At 37.4% G+C, this 20,849-nt stretch overlaps 1 protein-coding gene across 8 annotated transcripts in view; it reads right to left on the bottom strand.

The window, feature by feature from the left end:
• Nucleotides 1-20,849, bottom strand: part of astn1 (astrotactin 1) — a 369,637-nt gene that overhangs the window by 146,518 nt on the left and 202,270 nt on the right. For all 8 annotated transcript variants that reach the window (XM_088430421.1, XM_088430423.1, XM_088430425.1 and 5 more), the window contains one exon: nucleotides 4,463-4,567. In XM_088430421.1, the coding sequence (XP_088286547.1) occupies nucleotides 4,463-4,567 (105 nt within the window). The remainder of the gene's footprint in view (nucleotides 1-4,462; nucleotides 4,568-20,849) is intronic.

Here is a 20,849-nt window from a genome sequence, read left to right as displayed (position 1 = left end):
ATTCAATGATGTGAGAGACAGATTTCTTTACGTGTCTGAGCAATGGGGCCTTTACCCCAAAATGTAAAACCCCTATAGTTGTTGCCTCACCCTGATGACTTTTTAAATATGACGATCAAAAAAAAAAAAAAAAAAAAGTCAGGAACCAAGATGGACAGAGTGACTTTTAGATGAACAAACACAGTGGATCAAATTTTCCTGTTCAGCACAAATCTAGTGCTGTGCAACTATGCATAGGTGGAGTTTTCTTCCTTATGATATTTTGCTAGAATTTGCACATAACTAAAAATGGACATGGTGGGGCGTTGGCACCATTATGAGGTGGGACATAGTAAACTCACAAGCAACTGCAGCTGCAGGGTCAGGAACATGCAAGCAAAACCTTTTTAAGACGATGATTATTCATTGAATGAATGTATGTCCATAGAGATGCAGAAGGACATACCACTCTTATCCAATTTATTAATGAATCGCAATGACAGGTTCAAATCGTTTGCCTGCCTGAACCACCACCTCAAGCTGTTTTTAGTAATTTAGTCTACATTTTCTCAACGAATTGGCAAGTGTGCAAGAAGTGTATAATAGAAACCTTCAGTCTGCGTGTGTCATATGGCACCGTCTGTCGAATTCATAAAAACTAAACTCGACTTGCCCCGACACAAAAATAGAGATGCTCTTGCTTTTACATTCAGCTCAGTCAAATTTCCTTCGGCAAATATGCAGGTATCCCAATGCGGTTATTTACAATCCCAAAGATGCCCCCTGTTTTTCTACCAAACGTAAAACCACCCACAAATATAGGGCTTTGTATGTTCCCCCAGGTGCACAAAATAGCATAAGCACCACCACTGTAATGCATTACTGCACCTACTAGAATGGAAATTATTTATGTGGCACCTTTCATGCCAGTTAAAATGGCTACAGGCACCATTTTAAAAGTATTCCCATTAACTTGACATGTTATGCGGAGAGGCAAATACTATACATTGAACGAAAGCCACACAACGTATATTTCCATAAAATAAAAAAATATTTCAGACAATGTTCACTATCATCTACAACAGGAGCCAAGAGCCAACCTTGACTAAATACTCAACAGTCAACAGTTCCGTTTTCCTACGATGTGTGCAAGGCATACACTGTCAGAAGATATGGGTACTGCTCTGAAACAAAGCTTTGTAACATGACAGGCTGCCAGTGAAAACACAAGAAAAAAAAGGATATACATATCTGTTGGGTAGCCTCATTTTCCCAGGCCTCCGTCTATCATACTTTATATACTGTACATTGAAATAAACAAGATAGAAGCGTGTGCTTTTTCCTTCACATTGAATAGAATTGTGTATGGAATCACTGGAGCGAAAGTGGCCAAGTTCAGTCTTAGAGAGCTAGAGTCCAGCCTGTTTTTGATTATTCCCTTCAACCAAAACACCTGATTCAAATAATTAGCTCATCAGCATGCTTCCTGATAATGACCTGTGTGTTTGTTGAAGGGAAAGATCAAAAACACAGTGGATGGTAGGTCTCGGCGACCGAACCCCAGCCCTACAGGGACATGAATAATAAAAAAAAAAAAAATCATACAAACATGCACACATGTTCCATGTTTCTGGCTAATATTGATACATGTATTTTCAGTTGGTCAGCAATAGATTAACGCCTAACCGAATCGATGAAAAATATCTGAAAAGAAGATTGTAATCAATTGCAATTAGTATTTGACAAAATGGCTTCAAACTATACGGCCATCTTGCTTCGTGGTCTAATATTGCGTACCGATTTTAATTTTTTTCTTGTGATCAGGCTCAAATAGAAATGCATGAGCATGTATATGACATTTAAACCATTATTCTAAACCCCATTATTGTCAGCCTCTCTTTTGTGGCTTTACCAACAATGCACTAGGGTTACCCAATTCCCTCAATGGCATTCCCTCAAGGCAAGGCGCTTAACAGCAAAGCGACTATCAGTCAATAGTTTAATTTGGTGGAAAAGAGCCAAATTGGTCCCCCCCACAAGAGCGCAATCATCATTGCGGTGTAGTGTCATCATGTGCTCAACACATTACAGGTTTTAACAAATCTAAGCTATAACAGCTGCTCATTAGCTGTTAGGTGCAACACTAAGTTAAGCATGTAGCTAACTTAGTAATGGCAACATATTTTGTTTCTAAACTGTAGTTTATGGAATAAGTAGACATCCTTTTACAAAGCATGAAGTGCGAGCTCCTGTAACGGTCTTGTTTTGGTATTCAAAGTTCTGTTCATTGTGCTCTTCACTTTTACACATAATGAGACATAGTGCACACACTGTTGCTCCTTTTCAAACAGGATATTCTCATGGACAGTTTGGCACTGAGCTGAGTATCATTAGCATGTTGCGACAGAGAGAGTTGGGAGAGAAAGACATAAACATGGGCAGCCTTGAAAATGTATTTGTCAGTAATTGGATCAAACCCAAGGATCAAGGCAAAGTTGTGAATTTTATGCTCTTTGTTTGAGAACTGAAAAAAAGTTCAAATCAAGTTCACTTGGAAAATTTAGCATCGATTTCAGGTTCTTTCTTATCCCCAAATTCATTGGTGTGCCATCTATACATATGTAAAGTATTGGTAAATTATTCCATATATTGGACCCCTTGGTTACGGTGTCTTTGGCTTACATTTTTTTCACGGTACGATGTGGAATACTGAGTTGTCTCATTCCTTCTTTAAGGCATTTTTTCCGCTTTCCAATTAACACCAACAGCTGTCATGACCTGTGGGGTTGATTGTGTTTAAAAACGCTCTTGAGGTGTTTTTAGGTAATTGCTCTTATTTCCTGTTGGTGTCAAACTGCCTCCGCTGCAACGCCTCCCTACAATGCTGGTCTACTTACTATTGCACAATGTCTCAACTTCCTAAAAAACTGGTCAACCATTGGTCAGCGTGATGGGGGCACAGAGATGCTGGTCTGCTATTGGTCAGCGCACAGGGTCACAAAGATGGCTGCCCAAAGACTTGATCTCGAGTGAGAGTGCTTTCAATATCTTATTTATGATGCATTTTAGTGCGTAATTCAAACTTGAATTGGTATCCATGAGTCCCAAGATTGCTAGTGATGTTAAAGAGAGAAGTAAGAAGATGGAAAGGAAGCTGGAGATAATCAAGAAATACAAAGAAAGCTAAACTAGCCTAGCCTAGGCTACCCTTACTAGGGAATATGGCCATAACAAGTGTCACTCAAAGGTAAATAAATCCTTTATATATTTTTTTATTCATGATGTTATTTAATTGTATGCATGTATATTTTATATATATATATATATATATATATATATATATATATATATATATATATATATATATATATATATATATTATATATATATATATATATATATATATTATATATATATATATATATATATATATATATATATATATATATATGTGTAGCACTAACAAAACTATTTAATTGTATGCATGTATATTATATATAAGTAGCACTAACAATACTAGTTTGATACCAATTTTGAATATGTATATACAATTTTGATTTTTTTACCTGGGGTTTTACACACATTAGCTAATCGACATAGGTTTGGATGGCTCGCCTAGACTATTGTATTTCTTTATTTGTTGGTCTAAACCTGTCAACACACCACCATTACAAATGGTCCAAAACACAGCTGCCCGGTCGCATTGCCTCTTCGGGCTTTGTGCAGCCGAGGCCCCTTGTGTGCAGGCCAGGCCACTAGGTGCTCGCCAACGAGCCCCACATCCAGAGGAGGACCCTGGTGACCCATGTCTGGGCAGGCGATACCTGACTCCATTGATTGAACTCATCATATAGGGTCTTTGAGTCGCTCTTAGTCCGGAACCTCACCTAGGACCTGTTTGTCATGGGTGACCCTACCAGGGGCATAAAGCCCCAGACCACATAGCTCATAGGATCGCTGGGACACACAAATTTCTTCCCCGATAAGGTGATGACTCACAGACATTGAGATACTTTCCTGTCACAAGGAGCATTCAGCCTGTTTTCTTTTTTTTCTTTTCTTTTTTTTTTATGTGTGATTGGTGTTTGTTGCGGAGCAAACCTTCTAGCAATCCAAGTATGTTTTGTTCTTTTTTTTTCTCATGGCACAAAATAAGAGTCTGCCAGTAATTTAATAGTGCTTCTAAGTTGAATATCTTTTTTGTGAGTACTGAATGAATAAAAAGATAGTCTAGTTAAATAAATAGACATTGAATGTTTTTAGTTAGGATGCCTGGGCAATGTTTTAACAATGCTCATTGTTATGATGGCACACTAGCCTCAATGTGTTATATGACAAACAACAAAAGAATATTTGTCAACAGGGCTTCATTTTTCTTGAGAGAATCTCAGTGCAAGGTAATCTTCTCCAAGATAAACCATGCTTCTTTTTTTTTCTTTTTTAACAAATGACAACTCATTGCCAAAAGCTGAGGATGGCTTACCTTGAGATAAGACCCACTGATTGAGTTTGACATGGTAGAGCACAGAACGAAGACTCCAACGTTGCACAAGAGGGTAGCCAGACACCTCACTGTAGTTCACCATGCCTGCAACATAAAATACACAAATGTACTGAATCAATAATGTCAGCTTCAGTGGAAAACAGAAGTACTTCATTACTTTACTGCTACAAAAAAAAAAAACAAATCAACACAACACCAAAGAGGAATATCCACTCTGCATTGAATGTGACAGCTCAGTTTTAGATCAAAGTGTAGCCTTATATCTCAGTATTGTTTATTTTACCTGAAGAATTGGAGAGTGGAGATAAATATGCATCCTCAAAGCTTATATGGCAGATGAGAGAACCATGTTAAATTCATTGGTTTGAGATCAAATAAAGGCGTAAACTGCACCTCACCCTCAAATGAATCGCACAGGGAATGTCAATATTTAGATACAGAGAGAAAAAAAAGGGGAAAGAGTAGAATGTAGGTTGTTCTGCATTAGATGAAAGCAAAACAACCCACTTGAAAAAAAGTGATTTTTTTTAAACAGTATTTTAGGTAAAAGTTCAAAATTGCAGCCCACTTTACATTTTTAATGCCTTTACAGAAAAGGAAAAAAAGAACACGTAAATGACTGACAACGTGAGAATTACTCCTTTTGATGCTAGAAGCCTTTCAGTATTGAGCAGGGTTGCATTCATGCAGTGGTTGACAATCAATGATTCGATTTATGCACATTGCACACATTTGTTTAGTTGGGCAGTCATTATGAAATAGTGTTAGAATTGATTATTCTATAGGTTAGTCTGGTAAGATTTTGTTTTGCATTAAAGTGCTTTTATAAACCAAATATTGGCATTTATTTGGTATTGTTTGTATTAAAAAAAAAAAAACTAAACTACAACGAAACCGAATATTGATTATTTCACAAATCGACCAACCGAACCAAGTAAAAACAACTGTTTGCAAATTTGAAATTTTGATAAAACAAACACTAATCTCAGATTTCACAAAGAATTACAGAAAATAGGATAATTATTGAATGTCTGAAGTAGATTTAGAATTTTTTAAGTTAGACTCCAAATGATTGCGCAATTCTTGAAATAATTGTGGTATCGATTGGCTGTAACCCATGTAAAACTATGTAAGCGAGGCAAGGTCCAGATAAAAGTGTCAGCATAGTAAAATGTTGCCTTCCGCATTGAGCAGAATTATGGCTTGTTGTAATAATTGCTTGTTGTCATTGATATTCTCCTCTTTTGGTATCCGGACTCCTTATGTAAATGCAGAAAACGGTGACTAAATGTTCTGAACACAGTGGGGTCGCTGTTGGACAATGCCGGGCACTGCTTGTCTTGTCTTCTCCTTGTGCAGAAAATAATAGCATCTTCAGACCTCTCAGGTGCTTGCAGTTTTTTCCAGCAATCTTTTTTTCTTTTTTTTTTTTTTAAATTGTCAAGAGCAGTGGTCACCAACTCCAGTCCTCGAGAGACCAGCATGCGAGTGAAGGAGAGCGGAGTAGGGTAGATAACGTCAGTGGAGACGAGGCTTTTGTGCAACCCTCCGCCGAAGCACCCGATTCAAATGATCAGTTTCAATATCCGGCTTCTGCAGAGGTTGCTGATGACCTGATCATAGAAATCAGGTGTGTTGGTGGCTGGATATATTTAAAACAAGCTGGATAGTTGCCTTTATGAACCGGAGTTGATGACCCATGGTCAATAGTCTATTGCTCAGGTTATTAGCTAGGAAGCCTTTCCATTTGTTATCCTCCCTCATTTTCGAACACTCCTGAGTTTCTCTAGGAAGCTGGCGCTTGGGGTGCAGAACTCCACTGCCCCCATGTCCCTGTGCTGTCCATTGTCTCTACAGTTGTCATAACTCTTCATGCTGTTTTCATTCAGATTTTGCTGAAAAATCACTGGCTCTGACAGTTTGTAACTAGTGAATTGAAACACTCAGAATGTGCAGCTTGAATAAATAAATACTGTATTTTTCTGAGAACATGTCAAACATTTTTCCCCCTCATTTTCAACCCCCATATCAGGGTGGTTGACCACATAGCTCAAAACAGACCAATTTTTCCCACATATCTGTGTTTCAATAACTTGGATTAGAATGTGGGAAAATAATTATCATGTCATTTACAAGCAGTGTTGGGCAAGTTACTTCAAAATGGTAATGCATTTTACTACATATTACTGTGCATTTGAAATGTAATGCATTATAGTGCTTTTGCATTACTATTATATTACTCTCACCTTCATAACTGAAAATATGGATTTTCCATTCTAAATGTACCTCATTATGCATATTACACATGCAGCGAAAGATTGTGTTAAGCCTAAAACCAGCACAAATCAGCTAATCTGTATTGTATTGTAAACCTTTAAAGACAAGATACAAAATCAGTTTGTTTTTTTTTTTTTGTATTTTAATCCCTTCATTACTTGGCCTCACAGCATAGTGATGCATTGTTTATGCTGTAGGCAAAAAAAAAAACAGTTTCAATTTCAATGATAATATTCAAATTCAAGTTCTGTCTGCTAGGTTAGGGAGGTGGAACTGGCATCCCTCAGCGAGAAAGCGCTATCCTCTGCGTGTTTTCTTTTCGCTAACTTCACATTACTATGGCACCGCTCTAAATGGTTTGTCTAATTACTGGTCCTATTTTGTGAAGTGGACAGCATTTTAGGTGTCCATTTAAATTCTTCTTGTCTTTATCCCTGACAAACTGAAGCAATGTCTATCTTGTGTCCGTATTTTCCATATTCAACCTGCCAACTGCTGCTGCCCAACACTGTTTACAAGGCTTACAATGATTATATAGACCTCTAATTCGATATAACATTAATTTGTTTTTGAGCGTTTGCACACATTGTAAAAAGGCAATTTTGTCAAGTGGCACCTTATTGCCTCTTTGTTTTCCACAATGAGGCCATGTGGCTCATTTTTTTTCATGGACTTTGACACATTATGAAAAGTAAAAGATGGCTTGGTTTCTCTCCTTGAGCCCGTGGATATGTGCACGAATGTTGGCAGTTTGGGGGGGAAACAGCGAAGGCCAATGTTTCAGGCTATGCTCACACAACAGTCAGCACTTGGGTAAACAACAGTTGGAATAATATCCCAAGTAAGATGATCGACAGTTCATCTCAGAAGACCACCATTTCAAACAAATTGGATAGGTCCGAAGATAACTACCCTTAGAAGAGTGACGAGTAGGAAGGAGAGGAGGTCTGGGAGTGAAATGGGAGGCGCTATTTGGTGAGTCAGAAAGTGATGATTACTTTTAGACAAATTAACATTCAGCAGTGAAAAAATAACGCATTGAAACTCCAAATAATTTTCAACATTAGTTTTCACATTTGCATCCATGTGCACACGTACATTGCCTTGCAGTCTCAACCCGTTGTTGCCCCAACCCCTCCCCCCTCGTAAGTGCAACAGTAAATTATTCGATATACTGTATAATGAAGAAATGTGTCTAAAACTAGTTTAATTCTGTCATTTTAATAACATGCACTACGTGTTATAATTGTACAGTGATGATCTTTGAAATCACTAAAGTTGCTGGTAGACTCACGATTTTGTAAAATTCACTCAAATTGAAGTAAAAAGAGAGGAGGGGTCGAATTATAAGCGAGGTTGACTTGTACTCGGAGAAATGCAGTAAATAAAAACATTCAAGGACAATTTTATACAGCCCCATTACTATTGCAGCATTCATAATTATTATAACACACCCATTTTTACTTCAGATGCACAAAAATCTGAAGCTCATACAGCTCATGCATCTTTTAAAGCTCTGACTCTGTTGCAAACCAAGTTTAGTTGTCTTGAGTTGCAGGACACATTCCATCTCTCATTGGTTCATGTATAATTAACAGTACACTCAGATTCTAACATGACAACCAATTTCCTTTTCAAATTAAAATATTTGCTATTGAAACCCATGTAAAGTGTGGCATGTACACATCTAAATGGGTTTTAGATGCTTCTGTACTACTCTTTGCTCCAAAAGACAAGACTAATTTTTCATCAACATTTATGGACACAACATGATATGAGAGAGGTTCCATGTTATTGAGTATATCCTAGACGTGATTTTAATTCGTACAGTTCTCTCTTCGGTGACGTTGTAAGCAAATCTTGTCACTTAAACAGGTTTTTGAATAAATGCCTGTGAAGCTGGGGTTATTCAGGTGTCAGGCCTCGTTTGTTCCAGTAAGTGTCACGACCTCATACATATCCTGAACTTCAAGATTATCATCATTTATGCGAGACAATGCATAAGCATTGTGCTTGAATATAAATGATCTCATCTCTTGCAGTGTGTTGCAGTCTTGTAGGATTACAACCATATATCACTCTGACCGGCCTCAACATTTGCTATTGCTCACCCAGAAGGCGTCTCAATATTGTTCATAACTGAGAATTACTACTGTATGTGCTGCAACAAAGATGAGGAAATAATAACTCTTTCAGTGTCAAGCGTTATCTGAAGAGGCAACCCCTATAGTGCCAGCCAATTTCGAGCATTCTGACGCGACTATTAAGCCCAACAGAATATTGTATTGTATAACTACTGTATGTAGATCTTGGTGGTATCATATGAAAGAGTGAATTCCATTATTTACATTGAAAAAGGAAGTAAGAGTCTACCTCATTTCGTTTGTTAGTAATCACTTTTGGAAAATAGTGAAAAATGAAAGAAACGATTTTGGACAAAAGGAGAAAATGAACTTTTTTGTAAAAAGCTATGTTTTCTGCACAACAGTGACTTTGACACAAATAAAATTTTTCGTAGCATCTGAAACATCTCAATCGTCCTTTCCTTAGGCAAAACATGAACAAAAACTGTCAAAATGTGTTTTTGATGGCAAAATAACAGTTTGTATTATTCGATTGGAATAATATAAAGAGAGTGCTGGCCACCATTTAAAAAAAAGAAAAAAAAAGGTGATAAGAATTCTTGTAACTGGCACACAACCGAAACATTTTACATGCCGAACATTCTCTTTCATGGCAATAAAAGCAGCATGGCGGAGTGATTGAAAAAAATGTGTGCCAAAGGATTGAAGTTACGCATCATCAATCAAGAAAATGATAGAAATGAATATTCATCATAAAAATACAAAATACTAAATGAATACATTCAGCATAAAAAGATCATGAATAGGATATTAAGTATGACAAAATGTACATCTATTAAGACAGTAATCAGCACTTCCTTTATATCGATGCTACGAAAATGCTATATTTAGTGAGAAACAAACGCAACCAAGAAGAATTTGATGAATAAGCCACTCAGTGATATTCTGGCTTTGTCCTCACAATCAGCTCCATCCATGTGTCACCTCTTATGAGAGGTAGCTCAGGTAGCTTGACGGAACATCACATAGACTCGTCGGCACTGCATAACATATTGCCTGCCTGGGCCCCAGACCCCTTAGTTAAAATGAACACGCCCAAAACATAGTACTGCGGCATACTCTTCTTCTTGCTGAAAGGCCTTGTCTCCCTTTTAGCCCTAGGGTGTTCTGCTCTCGTTGTCTGACACAATGATTAATTTGACTGCACTTCACTTTGCAAACATCCCAAGTTCATAATCTCTCTTCATGTCGACAGCGTGAGGGCCTTCTAGAGAAGCCTCTTCAATGGGTTTCTACAGCAGTGACGGATATTCCAATTCTTTTTAGACAACCCTCTTTTTTTCTGCTTGCTACACTAAAAATGGCCTTCTCTAAATACCTCTGCTAAAATTGTGTTTGTTAATTGAAAAAAATACCTTAAACAATATAAAATTACATAAAAAAAACAGTCTGTTTCATTTTGCTAAAATGCTGTATTTAGTTTCTCTACCTAGAGTTAAAAAAAAGCCCCCCCCCCCCCCCCCCCAAATTTTTTTTTAACCCTATCACTTCTGATTTTGGCATCAATTGTTTATCAGTCTATGATACTTGGAAATTTATTTTAAAACATTCCCACTTCAAAAGATTAGATAACAGGCCCTGGCAATTTTTTGTCCCATCGGTATTTTAAAATCATAATATTAATAATAATCATAATAATAATATAAAAGTGCCAGAGAAGTAAAAATGATCACCAAACATCTACAATACATAAAATTAGGTAAAAACACTCCCACTTCCATTGATTAGGTTACAGGTCCTGGAAATTTTTGTACCATTGGTATTTTATAAAAAATACAAAAATAAATAATAATAATAATGTAAGGTGCCAGAGAAGTGAAAATGTTCAGCAAATGCATACAATACAGAGTAAACAGTGTAAATTTGTAGTCATACATATACTATAGCACATATAATCGGTATATTTCCACAGTACTAGATGGTTAATTGAGCAGAAATTATACAACACAAGTTGACAGTGGACTCAGCACTGGCTTGTTGTGGATGGAAAAGTTGCTAAATGCCACTAGAATGTGTAGATAGGGGTGTAATGAACCTCTAGGATGACATTTCATCTTATTGCTACCATTCCTCTATCCACTGCTGTTTTTTCAAAAGCTGTCGGGCGATTAGTCCACTGGGAGTGAAAGGTCATAAGAACTTTAACCAATTTAAGCTTTTAATTTATACTAGTGAATACGTAAAAGTGAAACAACACATAACCACTCCAAAACACACAACACAACAAAGTAGAAAATTTAAATATGTAAAAAAAAAAAGGGAGAAAAAAAAGCAACAATTTAAACCCACTCAACTTGGCTGTAGTGAGAAACACAAAATGCCTCATTATTGAAGAACTGCTCTTTCTTCTCAACTTCATTTATTAATACTTAAAAACAGCTATTGCTGAAAACATAATGCTGTACATGAGGTGGGATTGGTCATGCAATAACAGTTGCATAATGCAAACTGCAATAACTTCCAGCAAAAATGATCTGCCGTGTTTTTGGAGAAGATTCTCTCAGGAGGGACTAGCGTTTCTACACCCAGCATCGGCAGGACCAAGTTTCATTTGAGACTCTGGAACCTTCTTTAATATTTTATTTCCCTTGCAGACAGCACACTCTGCCTATGTTTTATCAATAACGTTAAAATGTGGACAGATGCAGTATGACCTTTCCTTCTGTCCTTTATTTTCTTAACTATTCTTTACTTGCGTGTTTGTGTTTTCTCTCCTTGACGGTTTCATTCTGCCCACACATCTCACCTTTTTCCTGAGGGCTCTTATGCAGAAACATTATGGGAAGCAACATCCTGCGCGACACCAAAAGTAGCGGTGAGATATTTGTTCCAACAGCTTTCTTTTCTCTGAGAAGTTTGCTTGAACACTTTTATAATATCCCTTCGTAAACACCAAAAGCCTCTGTAGCATTCAGAAATGTCCTACGCAGCTTGGGAATTTGTTTGCCGTTCTACACTACAAACAACCTGAAGAGGTTGAGGCGGCTGTGGCCTCTGTAGCAATATTTTGAAAATTTACTCCAGATGAGGAGACTTTTTTTTGTGATAACTGGTAAGCTCCCAGCACTTACCCAGGAAAGATGAAAATCTTCATTCAAAAATATCACAAAAAAATGCGATATTCAGGGCCTGTTAAAGTAGATTGAGGGGTGACACCAATTTACTGATTGACAGTTGATTATACATGACTAAAAAATGTTTTGAAAATGGACCCAAAAAAAAAGAAAGAAAACCTGGACAAAGTATTTTTTTTGTCACTTTTGCTGTGATTACTATAACTGCATATCCCTACATATCAACACAACAAGACAAAGAAGACAGTTTGTCAATAATTGAATAAAATCTTTGGTGAGTACAGTCAGTGTTGGGGTTATGAATTACAAAATTAACGTAATTACTGTAAAGCATTACTTTTTCCTGTAAAGCGGTAGAGTAATGCATTACACACAAAAAAAAACTATTTTATTCTCTATAAATAAGGTAATACATGACATAAAAGAGTAACGCAATACATTACAATGGGCAACGCATTACAATAAGACACACTTTTTTTTTTTTTTACCAAATATTAAGGCCAAAAATATGAGTGCATCCTATTTAACGTTAACTTATTTCTTTTAAAATTTAATTCAACATCATTTGAGGAAGATTGATCTGTCAGCCACATCAGCCGAGTTTAGACACACAGAAGCACATTTTTATACCAGCCATATTCTTACGTACAATAATTACCATAATGTGACGAGCTAGAGGATAGGAACGTCAGTTGGCTGTTAGCATTAAGTTCCTGACTCTTTTATGTCATATTGGCTGAAGTTGTTAGAACATTATTTTTAATCAAAGAAGCAGGCAGACTGAACCAACGTCCATCCTTGTTCACCCACGGGAATATTACTAAAACCGAGAGGATCATGTAAAAGTCTCCATTTGATTCAATTAAGAGTGCACCAGTTAGAGAACACGGAAAGGTATTCCATTTTACTGGTTTATTAATTGCATCCTTTTGGCATATACACACGATTATAAACGTGGTGAAACACGGATGCTGCGCAACGTCGGGTATTTATGGTAAAATGAACTCACGCCGCATTTGGCGAGGCATTCAAATGACCGTTGGAAATCTGAAACAGACTTAACTTAACGCTCACAAAATATATAACTTATGGATGCAAACACAAAAAAAATATGAATTGTTTACAAAATATGAGATTTATTCTGCTTTGCTATAGTTTGTCAATGCGTCTTATACACAGTAACATAGAAAATACCAGACTTTGACCCCAAAATTAAGGGTGCCTCTTATATTTGATGTTTTGTCATTTGTTTTGCTTACCAGTCCCTGTGGCTACTGGGAGTTACTAAATGTTCTGCATTTTGAGCAGAAACAACATCAGATGAAATATGGATTGTTTTGCTGCTAAGCAACCTTTGTACGGAGCCGGGTACTTATTCTGAGTGAAAGGTCTCCATTTGAAAAGCGCCACCCGCCATCGTGTGACACTATTGAAATCCAATAACTAACTGCACACCTACAGTGAATTGAGAACATTTCTAATTTATTCCTCAAACGATAATTAACTGGATGGATTTTCCACCATTTTAGATGTTAAATGTCATTTAATTAGCTGACAAAATCAGACAGGATAATTATTACAATTCGTTGTCACAGCATGGTACCAAAGGGTGAGGCTCGGAGGGATTGGATGTTCTGCTGACATCGACGTTCATGCCTGTTAGTTTCCAGCTGGCGGTGATGGCAGGTGGCTTGATTTTATAACTAATGAAATTTGAGTTATGAGTGCAAATAGTAGTGGAGCAGTGTTCACTCGGGATTCATACAATATATGACCTTTGAATTTGATATGAGAGCAAGTCCATTTATCAAAGATGGAAAAGTTGTGTGTCCGTGTTTTTTTTTTTTTTTTTCTTGAGAGGTACGTGAAGGACATCAAGCGCTCATCACTTACATCAGTTTGGTCTTACACAACCATACATAAAGTACTTATGACTTTCCTTGAACTCAAAGTTGATGACATCTACTGTGTATGGCCAAACAGAGTTTTCATTATATCTTCAAGGCTACTTTTTCTTGCTCATTTTCGCAAAGGTAATTTGAATCCGTGGAAGACAAGTCAGTAAATAGCCTATTCAAACACTGATACACCACATTAAAAGAAATGTTACTTTTATAATCTGAGTTTAGGTAAAATGTATTGACCTTGCAACATTGTGCATTTGATAAATGCAGTACCTTTCAGATTATAAAATTGTGCAGATTGAGGTCCGAATGCATAGACAAGTCAATAACATGAACTTTTCTCTACACATGTACTGGTGTTTGGCTTACAATACATTGCTTGGCCATGGTCAAAATGGTACTGTATGCAAGATTAATATTTCAGGAGGTGGCCAATTTATATATATTTTTTGCTGGTCTGATATTCGTCAGAGCCCTGCCCCCTTTACATCATTGTTGGGCCGTCATTTTTTTTCTAGGCAGACAAAATTGTAATCATCGATTCGTCGGTATGTCTGTGTGTTTTTGCTAAAACTTCCACCACTCCTAGAGTGCAAAATTTAACTTTTTTTTTTTTTTTTTTCACCCAGGTCCATCATTCGTCAGGTGCTGGTCTATTTCTGTCTGCACTGATACTAATTATGTCCTCTGCTTTTGTACTTAAAGTTAACACTATGACTGCAGTTCTACAGGTACACTGCAACACAACACAACAAAAACAAAGCCAGCTAAGGGGTTGAAACCTAGGTTGGAATACACCATCATATTATGTCAGGGCAGACATCAGTGCAAGAAGAATCATGCCACTGTGGGTTGTGTTGACTACTACAGATATACATGTGGTAAATCCAGGAGAAATGCCGTGGCAGTGCAATGATTGCGAATGATTGTTGAATTGTATTCACTCACAGACATTGACTGTACTGGACATGGACTGTATATATTTTTCTGAAAATTTTTTGGTCCATTTTTATCAATACATCTCACCAACAGAAGAAAAACTTGTGTTGGAACGTCGGCCCAACCTTTGTTGTATTCATAGGTGATTTAGGATGTTAGCTAAATCCTCGTTGCCAAATGGCACCCTGTGGTCTTTATAGGTAGGAAAGAAAAATGCTAGACCTTCTAGTGTTAACCCACATCTTATCTCACAGAGAATGCAGATGGGACGGGAATGCAATTAGCACTCATGTGCGCTGCATGGCATTATCATGCTCTACATGACACTGACATGATGGATGGCAATTCTCATTTATAACTGCCTGCCCAACAACTGTAGAAGATGGTTTCATTAACATTTTTCTAACTTTGTCCAAATTTCATCTGTCACATACACTACATGTAAAAGAAAATATTGGTGAGGTTGAATTTACTAAAAAAAAAAAAAAAAAAAAAAAAAAAGTCTTTAATTAGGGAATTTAAGAAAAATTATCTCTTGCATTTCCTGGCCAAGAGCCAAACAGAGAAATGATGCAAATTTGGATGAAGACCCATTAGTAAAGAGATTGCTTTGCAGTGGAAACGGATCACATAATGCTCTTATCAGCAAGGAATTTCTTTACGTAAAACTTTTAAAAAGCAAAATAAGACAAAAAGATCTCTTGACACTTCATTCTAAACGTTGCTTTTAACTTTTGGTAGGCAAGATTGTGTACAGTATGTGTTTTGTTTGAAACCAGGACTACAAAAGGGAGCAACTACAAATTAATCTCTGGTAAAGTCAGCTGCATTATAGCTGTGAATGTCAAGTAGTGAAATGAACCAACCCAGTTAATATACTCAACTAAACATATATCCCCCCCGGCTTGGTGGTGCTGTAAAGCGTCTATTTTAACATGGAATGTGGGCTGATTGCTTTTTTACTATAACGATGCAACAATATAGCAGATAATCATGCAAGTCAGTTGAATTCCATTTCAGTAAGCAAAAAGGGACATGTCTGGCTGAAAATTGCAAGTCCAACAATTTTAATTTGACGTCATTTTTTTTTGTTTCTTAGCATTTCCATCATTTATCGGTCAACTGGAAAAACGGGCATCGGTCGACAATGGACTGATGGAAGTGCCCACCTCTGGGTATTTCTGTCTAATTATTGCTTACCAGAATATGTTTAATATGCAATTGAAATATAGAATGTGATGTCAGTTGTCATGCACTGAGACATGTTTAAGTTAATTAGAGTAAAAACTTGTGGACAGTTTTGGAAACCAGTGGAATGGGGCTTTGGGGGCATTCAGAGTGGCAGTGATTCATAGTTCAACCCAGAGTCCCTCTCTCCCCAAGTCCCTCATAATTAAAGTTGAAGCATATGGCCTCGTGACCACACAAGCTCAGAGGTATCTACTGAACTTTTTGGCATCTTATTTGAAATTGCTGACAAAAACGGTCCCCCTCGCCTTTCTTCAACACAGCAGAAATGGAAAATGTGTCACCTTGAGTGGTTACAAGCCACATCTGCCAGCCTAATTATCAAGTTTGCAAGGCGTATTGTTTATGTGGGTATCAGCATACAGCTAATGAGATTTTTGTGGATATTTTTACAAGGAAAAAGTTAATGAACACACCTGCCATACTCAATCAGATGTGTATGAAAATTGCTTACAGTACATGGACAGCAATAACCCACCTACAGTGATGACCTTATTCTAAATATAAAAGTTTCATGTAGAATAAGGCTTTGGACACTGTACTAGAAGAAGAAGCAGAAGAGGATGTATTACATTTGGGGGTGAGCCTGAGAAAAAAAGGGATTTTTCTGAATTGCGTGAGTGATATTTCTGTTATGTTCTGCAAGCTAGTCTTTGAAGTAAGAATAAATTTCCCTTTTATTTTGGAAAATCGTTGGCCTTGACCTCATCCTAATCCCCTATTGGGTATCAGCTAGACTACAGTTTTGTACTAGAGCTTCAACTTCCATTGATTCCAAGTTGAATGCTTTGCATGTTTAGTTAGACATAGGATGAGGATACTAAATATTTTCAGAAGCTGTGACTTACTCACTCATTTGAGATGTTAAGAGTTTCATCCCTAACAACCAATCAGTGTGGTCTCACAAGAACGGTGTTAAATGTGTATCTATTTGTCTGTATTTGGTACATGCAGCATCCACTTCAACCTGTGGGCCTGGAAGGGGGCTTCTCCCACCTGTGGTCCCTTGTGGAGGTTTCTGATTTTCCCCTAATTGGGGTTTTTGAGTTTTTCCTTCCCCTTCTGGGAGCTTTGACAGGGGATGCTGTTGTGTACCTTACACTGAAAGGATGTCTCTGTATGACTTCTTTTTTCGAAAGAAGTCTCCACATGACCTCTTTTCATCTGTGAAGCCCTTTGAGACGTGATTTAGGGCTATACAAATCAAATTTGATTGATTGATTGAAATGTGAAAACTATCTACATGAGTGGTCAACAAGACTACAGTATATTGCTCTAGCAAAAATTTGAACATGTTAACCAACATGCTCAGGTAAGTCGAATTTTGTTGAAATCTACATAACATAAAACTCTTGGGTTACAGTTAGGGATTGGCATCGAAGGTTGATTCATGTGAGAACCTGTTTCCAATGTTTAATTTCCGTGGTATCGTCTGCCATTTTTCCTAACGAGTGTGTGATCGAATTCTTTAAGGGGCATATGGTGTCGCCACAACAGTGTTGGGCAAGTGAGTTCAAAACTGTAATGCAATACTTATTACTGTCATTCCAAAGTAATAAGTTATATTATAATATTACTGTATTTGAAATGTAAGGCATTATGCTACTATTGCATTACTTTTACATTACTCTCACCAACATACCTGGAAATTTGAATTTGACATTGTAAATGGTGCTCATTACACTCATTACACATCCAGTGGAATGAGCTTAAACTAAAATTTAAAGGAACAATATGTCAAATTTAGACCGTTTTTCATTAAAAATGAATGAATTAAAATATGGTACATTTCAAAAACTATTTCCCTTTTTAATAAACATTTGAACAGACCGGCCTCGGCTGATATTTATTTTTTATTTTATGATTTATTTTATTATTATTTTTTATTTAGCCCCCTTTTTGACTTTGACACCGGTGGTTGTCTGACACCCTCCTTGCGTGGACGTCGGGGACAGGGCCCGTGGATTGGCAGTCTGGGTTGGCGGTCCTGCTTTTTATGAAGCGTGGACCAGAGGGTGTGATCCAACTACAGTGGGATAACACTCCTCAGCCTACCCGTTAAGATCTATTCATCAGAGAGTCGAACCTTGAACTCAGGAGGGACAGTGGGGTTATACTTCCAGATGTGGAACACTGGACCAGCTCTACACAATCAGCAGGATCCTCCAGGGTGCATGGGAGTTCACCCAACTAGCCTGCTAGTGTTTTGGCGTGTTACACCTTGTCCCTTGGGAGTTCTGTGGGCAGGGTTCTTTAAGAGTATGGGTTATTGAATGACCTGATGCGGGCTGTTTGGTCTTTTTCTCACCGATGTCAGTGTTTGGTCTGCATTACCAAATGCAGATGTCAAATTCATTTCCAGTGAGGATTGGATTCCGCCAAGGCTGCATATCTGTCCTTGTTAATCTGCTTCCCTTGTGAGGGCCAATCAGCTCCCTGCTCCTATTGTGTCTTGCCCAGTTTTGCTTCTTTGTCTTGTCAGTTTTGAGATTATTTATTTTCCTGTTTCCATTTAGTTCTTCTCAGGTCATTGTCTAAGTGTTGGTGCTCTGTAGCTGCAACGTTAGTCTCTGTCAGATTTACTGTAAAGTTCCTTCGAGTCTATCATTCAAGTATTTTTGTCGTTAGTTTATTTCTGTAGTCAACCTTGTTTTCTTTCTTCATATTAAATTATGCATATATTTTTAGCAAACCTACCTCCCTGCTTTCTCTGTTTATGTTTCCACAACCTTCCATCACCTCACCCACCATGTTGGGTGATGCCAGCGGGGTTGCTTTTGATCTTCGTCATCAATTATCAATATAGACAGCAACCCATGAACATTAGTGGGCGGATCTTAATCAAAGGCATAAAACAAAGTGGATGCTAATTTACCTGTTTGTTCTCACATTATTTCATGAAAGAATTGATGAGAATCGATAAACATCGGCTCGTTAAACAGAATTGGAAAGCAGAATCGGTAAAATCTTATCAACTGAGACCCCAAGGTACATTGTGTTCTTGGCATAGAGTCACCCCTATTCATATTCTCCCATAGGCTCTCCATTCTAAATCATTAATCACAAAACTTATTCTGGAATGAAATGGAGCACGGGGCAGACTAGCAAATAAGGTTCTGTGAGCAACAAGATTACTTTTCTGCCTGTATCATTTGAATGAATGTAAGATTGAAAAGAGACAGAAATGACAAACATCTCACAGCCCCTGCATGCACAATAAATGAAATGTATATGGCCAGATTTGCAGTCAAATTCAGGTTGGATTACCATCATTGTTGTAATTGTACTAAATCATGCAAACAGACATGTTCTAAGTGTTTCAGAACCAGGAATTTGGACACAACCTGGCCTTAAATGGTGCACAAGCTCAAATTATGAATTATATACTTCCTCTACACGTCGGGGAAGAAGAATCCTTTGCACATTCTATATGATCGCACCTACATCGATAATAACCTCGAAAACTGCTTATCAATTGGCCCCAAAATTGTGTATGAACATCTCCACTATTGCCCAATTAAACAGCATTCCTTCAAAATATCGCAACGGTTAGTCCATTGAGAGAAATGTGAGTATATGCAGCTCACACAATTCACAGATCATTTTTTGTGTTATTTAGGTCGCCAAGATATGCATACACAGTGCACACAAGAGGCTTTTTTTTAAACCAATTGTTCACATTTCATTATATACTAGATTTATAGGCAAAAGGCTGACTTAGTTTTTCTCCCATTACCACCTCTAGTGTGTACTCTCATCGCAATCCAAGAACCTCGCTCAGCCTGGCAACACTCCCAGTGCCATTACTGAGGGTCTGATGCTGCATATTTTTCAAAGTCCATCCTGTTCTTGTCTTGGTTTTCTCACTATGGTTGCGCACAGATGTGGTGAATTTTTACTTTTTAATGATTTCCCCAGAATAATTGGTCTTTATAATAACTCTAAATACGTATTTGATACAGTAGCAGTGCTTACATAATAGCAGCCAACTTCCAATGCCTCCCCTCACTCAGCTCATGATTTTTTTTTTTTTTACTCAGAAGATTTCACTCATTAAGGACCAGATTAAGGATGCTGGGCCTAAAACCCATTCAAATACTTCAATCACTAAGGTTAGTAGGAGCACTCAGTCTGATAAATGCCTGATAACCCACTTCTATTTTGATGAAGTAACCTTTGAAAGTCATGGCTGATGGAATGAGGCTGTGCGAGTGTTGTGGAAACATGTTAACATCCATTAATCCGAACTACTGATGTGATTATTTTGATATTTTTGTTCGATTGACGTGGGCATAAGTAATAATGTGTTTTCTGACATTAACCAGCAGTGTGCTTTTTCTCGTGAAGTGCAACTTGCGAAATGAGCTGGCAATGTTAGCTTCCCCAAAACTGCTTTTTGTAATTTGCGTGAATTATACGCTGTTTATCGCTGAAGCTTATATAATATTATATAATATTTGCATACTTGCTCAATTACCTATGCACAAGTACCACCGGGCACACAGAGAACCATTCTACTTGCGCTTGCTGTGTGAATCAGATCCGATTTTACCGGTTTGCATATCACACAAGCAACACTATCCTACAGTGAATCTGGCCCACGGAAATTTAGAAGAAGACAATATAAAATGTCCCATTTCTTAAACATTTAAAGCATTACATAAATCGCTATGTAGTGACCCAGCCACTAAAAAAGTTTTCTCTGTTCAAGCCATTCACTTCTTAATTTACTTATGTACTTTGGGTCATCTGTACTATTGCAACGCTGATCTTCCACAAA

Source organism: Hippichthys cyanospilos, chromosome 12 (assembly GCF_059441005.1).
Source record: "Hippichthys cyanospilos isolate Australia breed blue-spotted pipefish chromosome 12, RoL_Hcya_1.0, whole genome shotgun sequence".
Lineage (NCBI taxonomy): Eukaryota > Metazoa > Chordata > Actinopteri > Syngnathiformes > Syngnathidae > Hippichthys > Hippichthys cyanospilos.
This window is presented reverse-complemented; position numbering and strand designations above follow the sequence as displayed.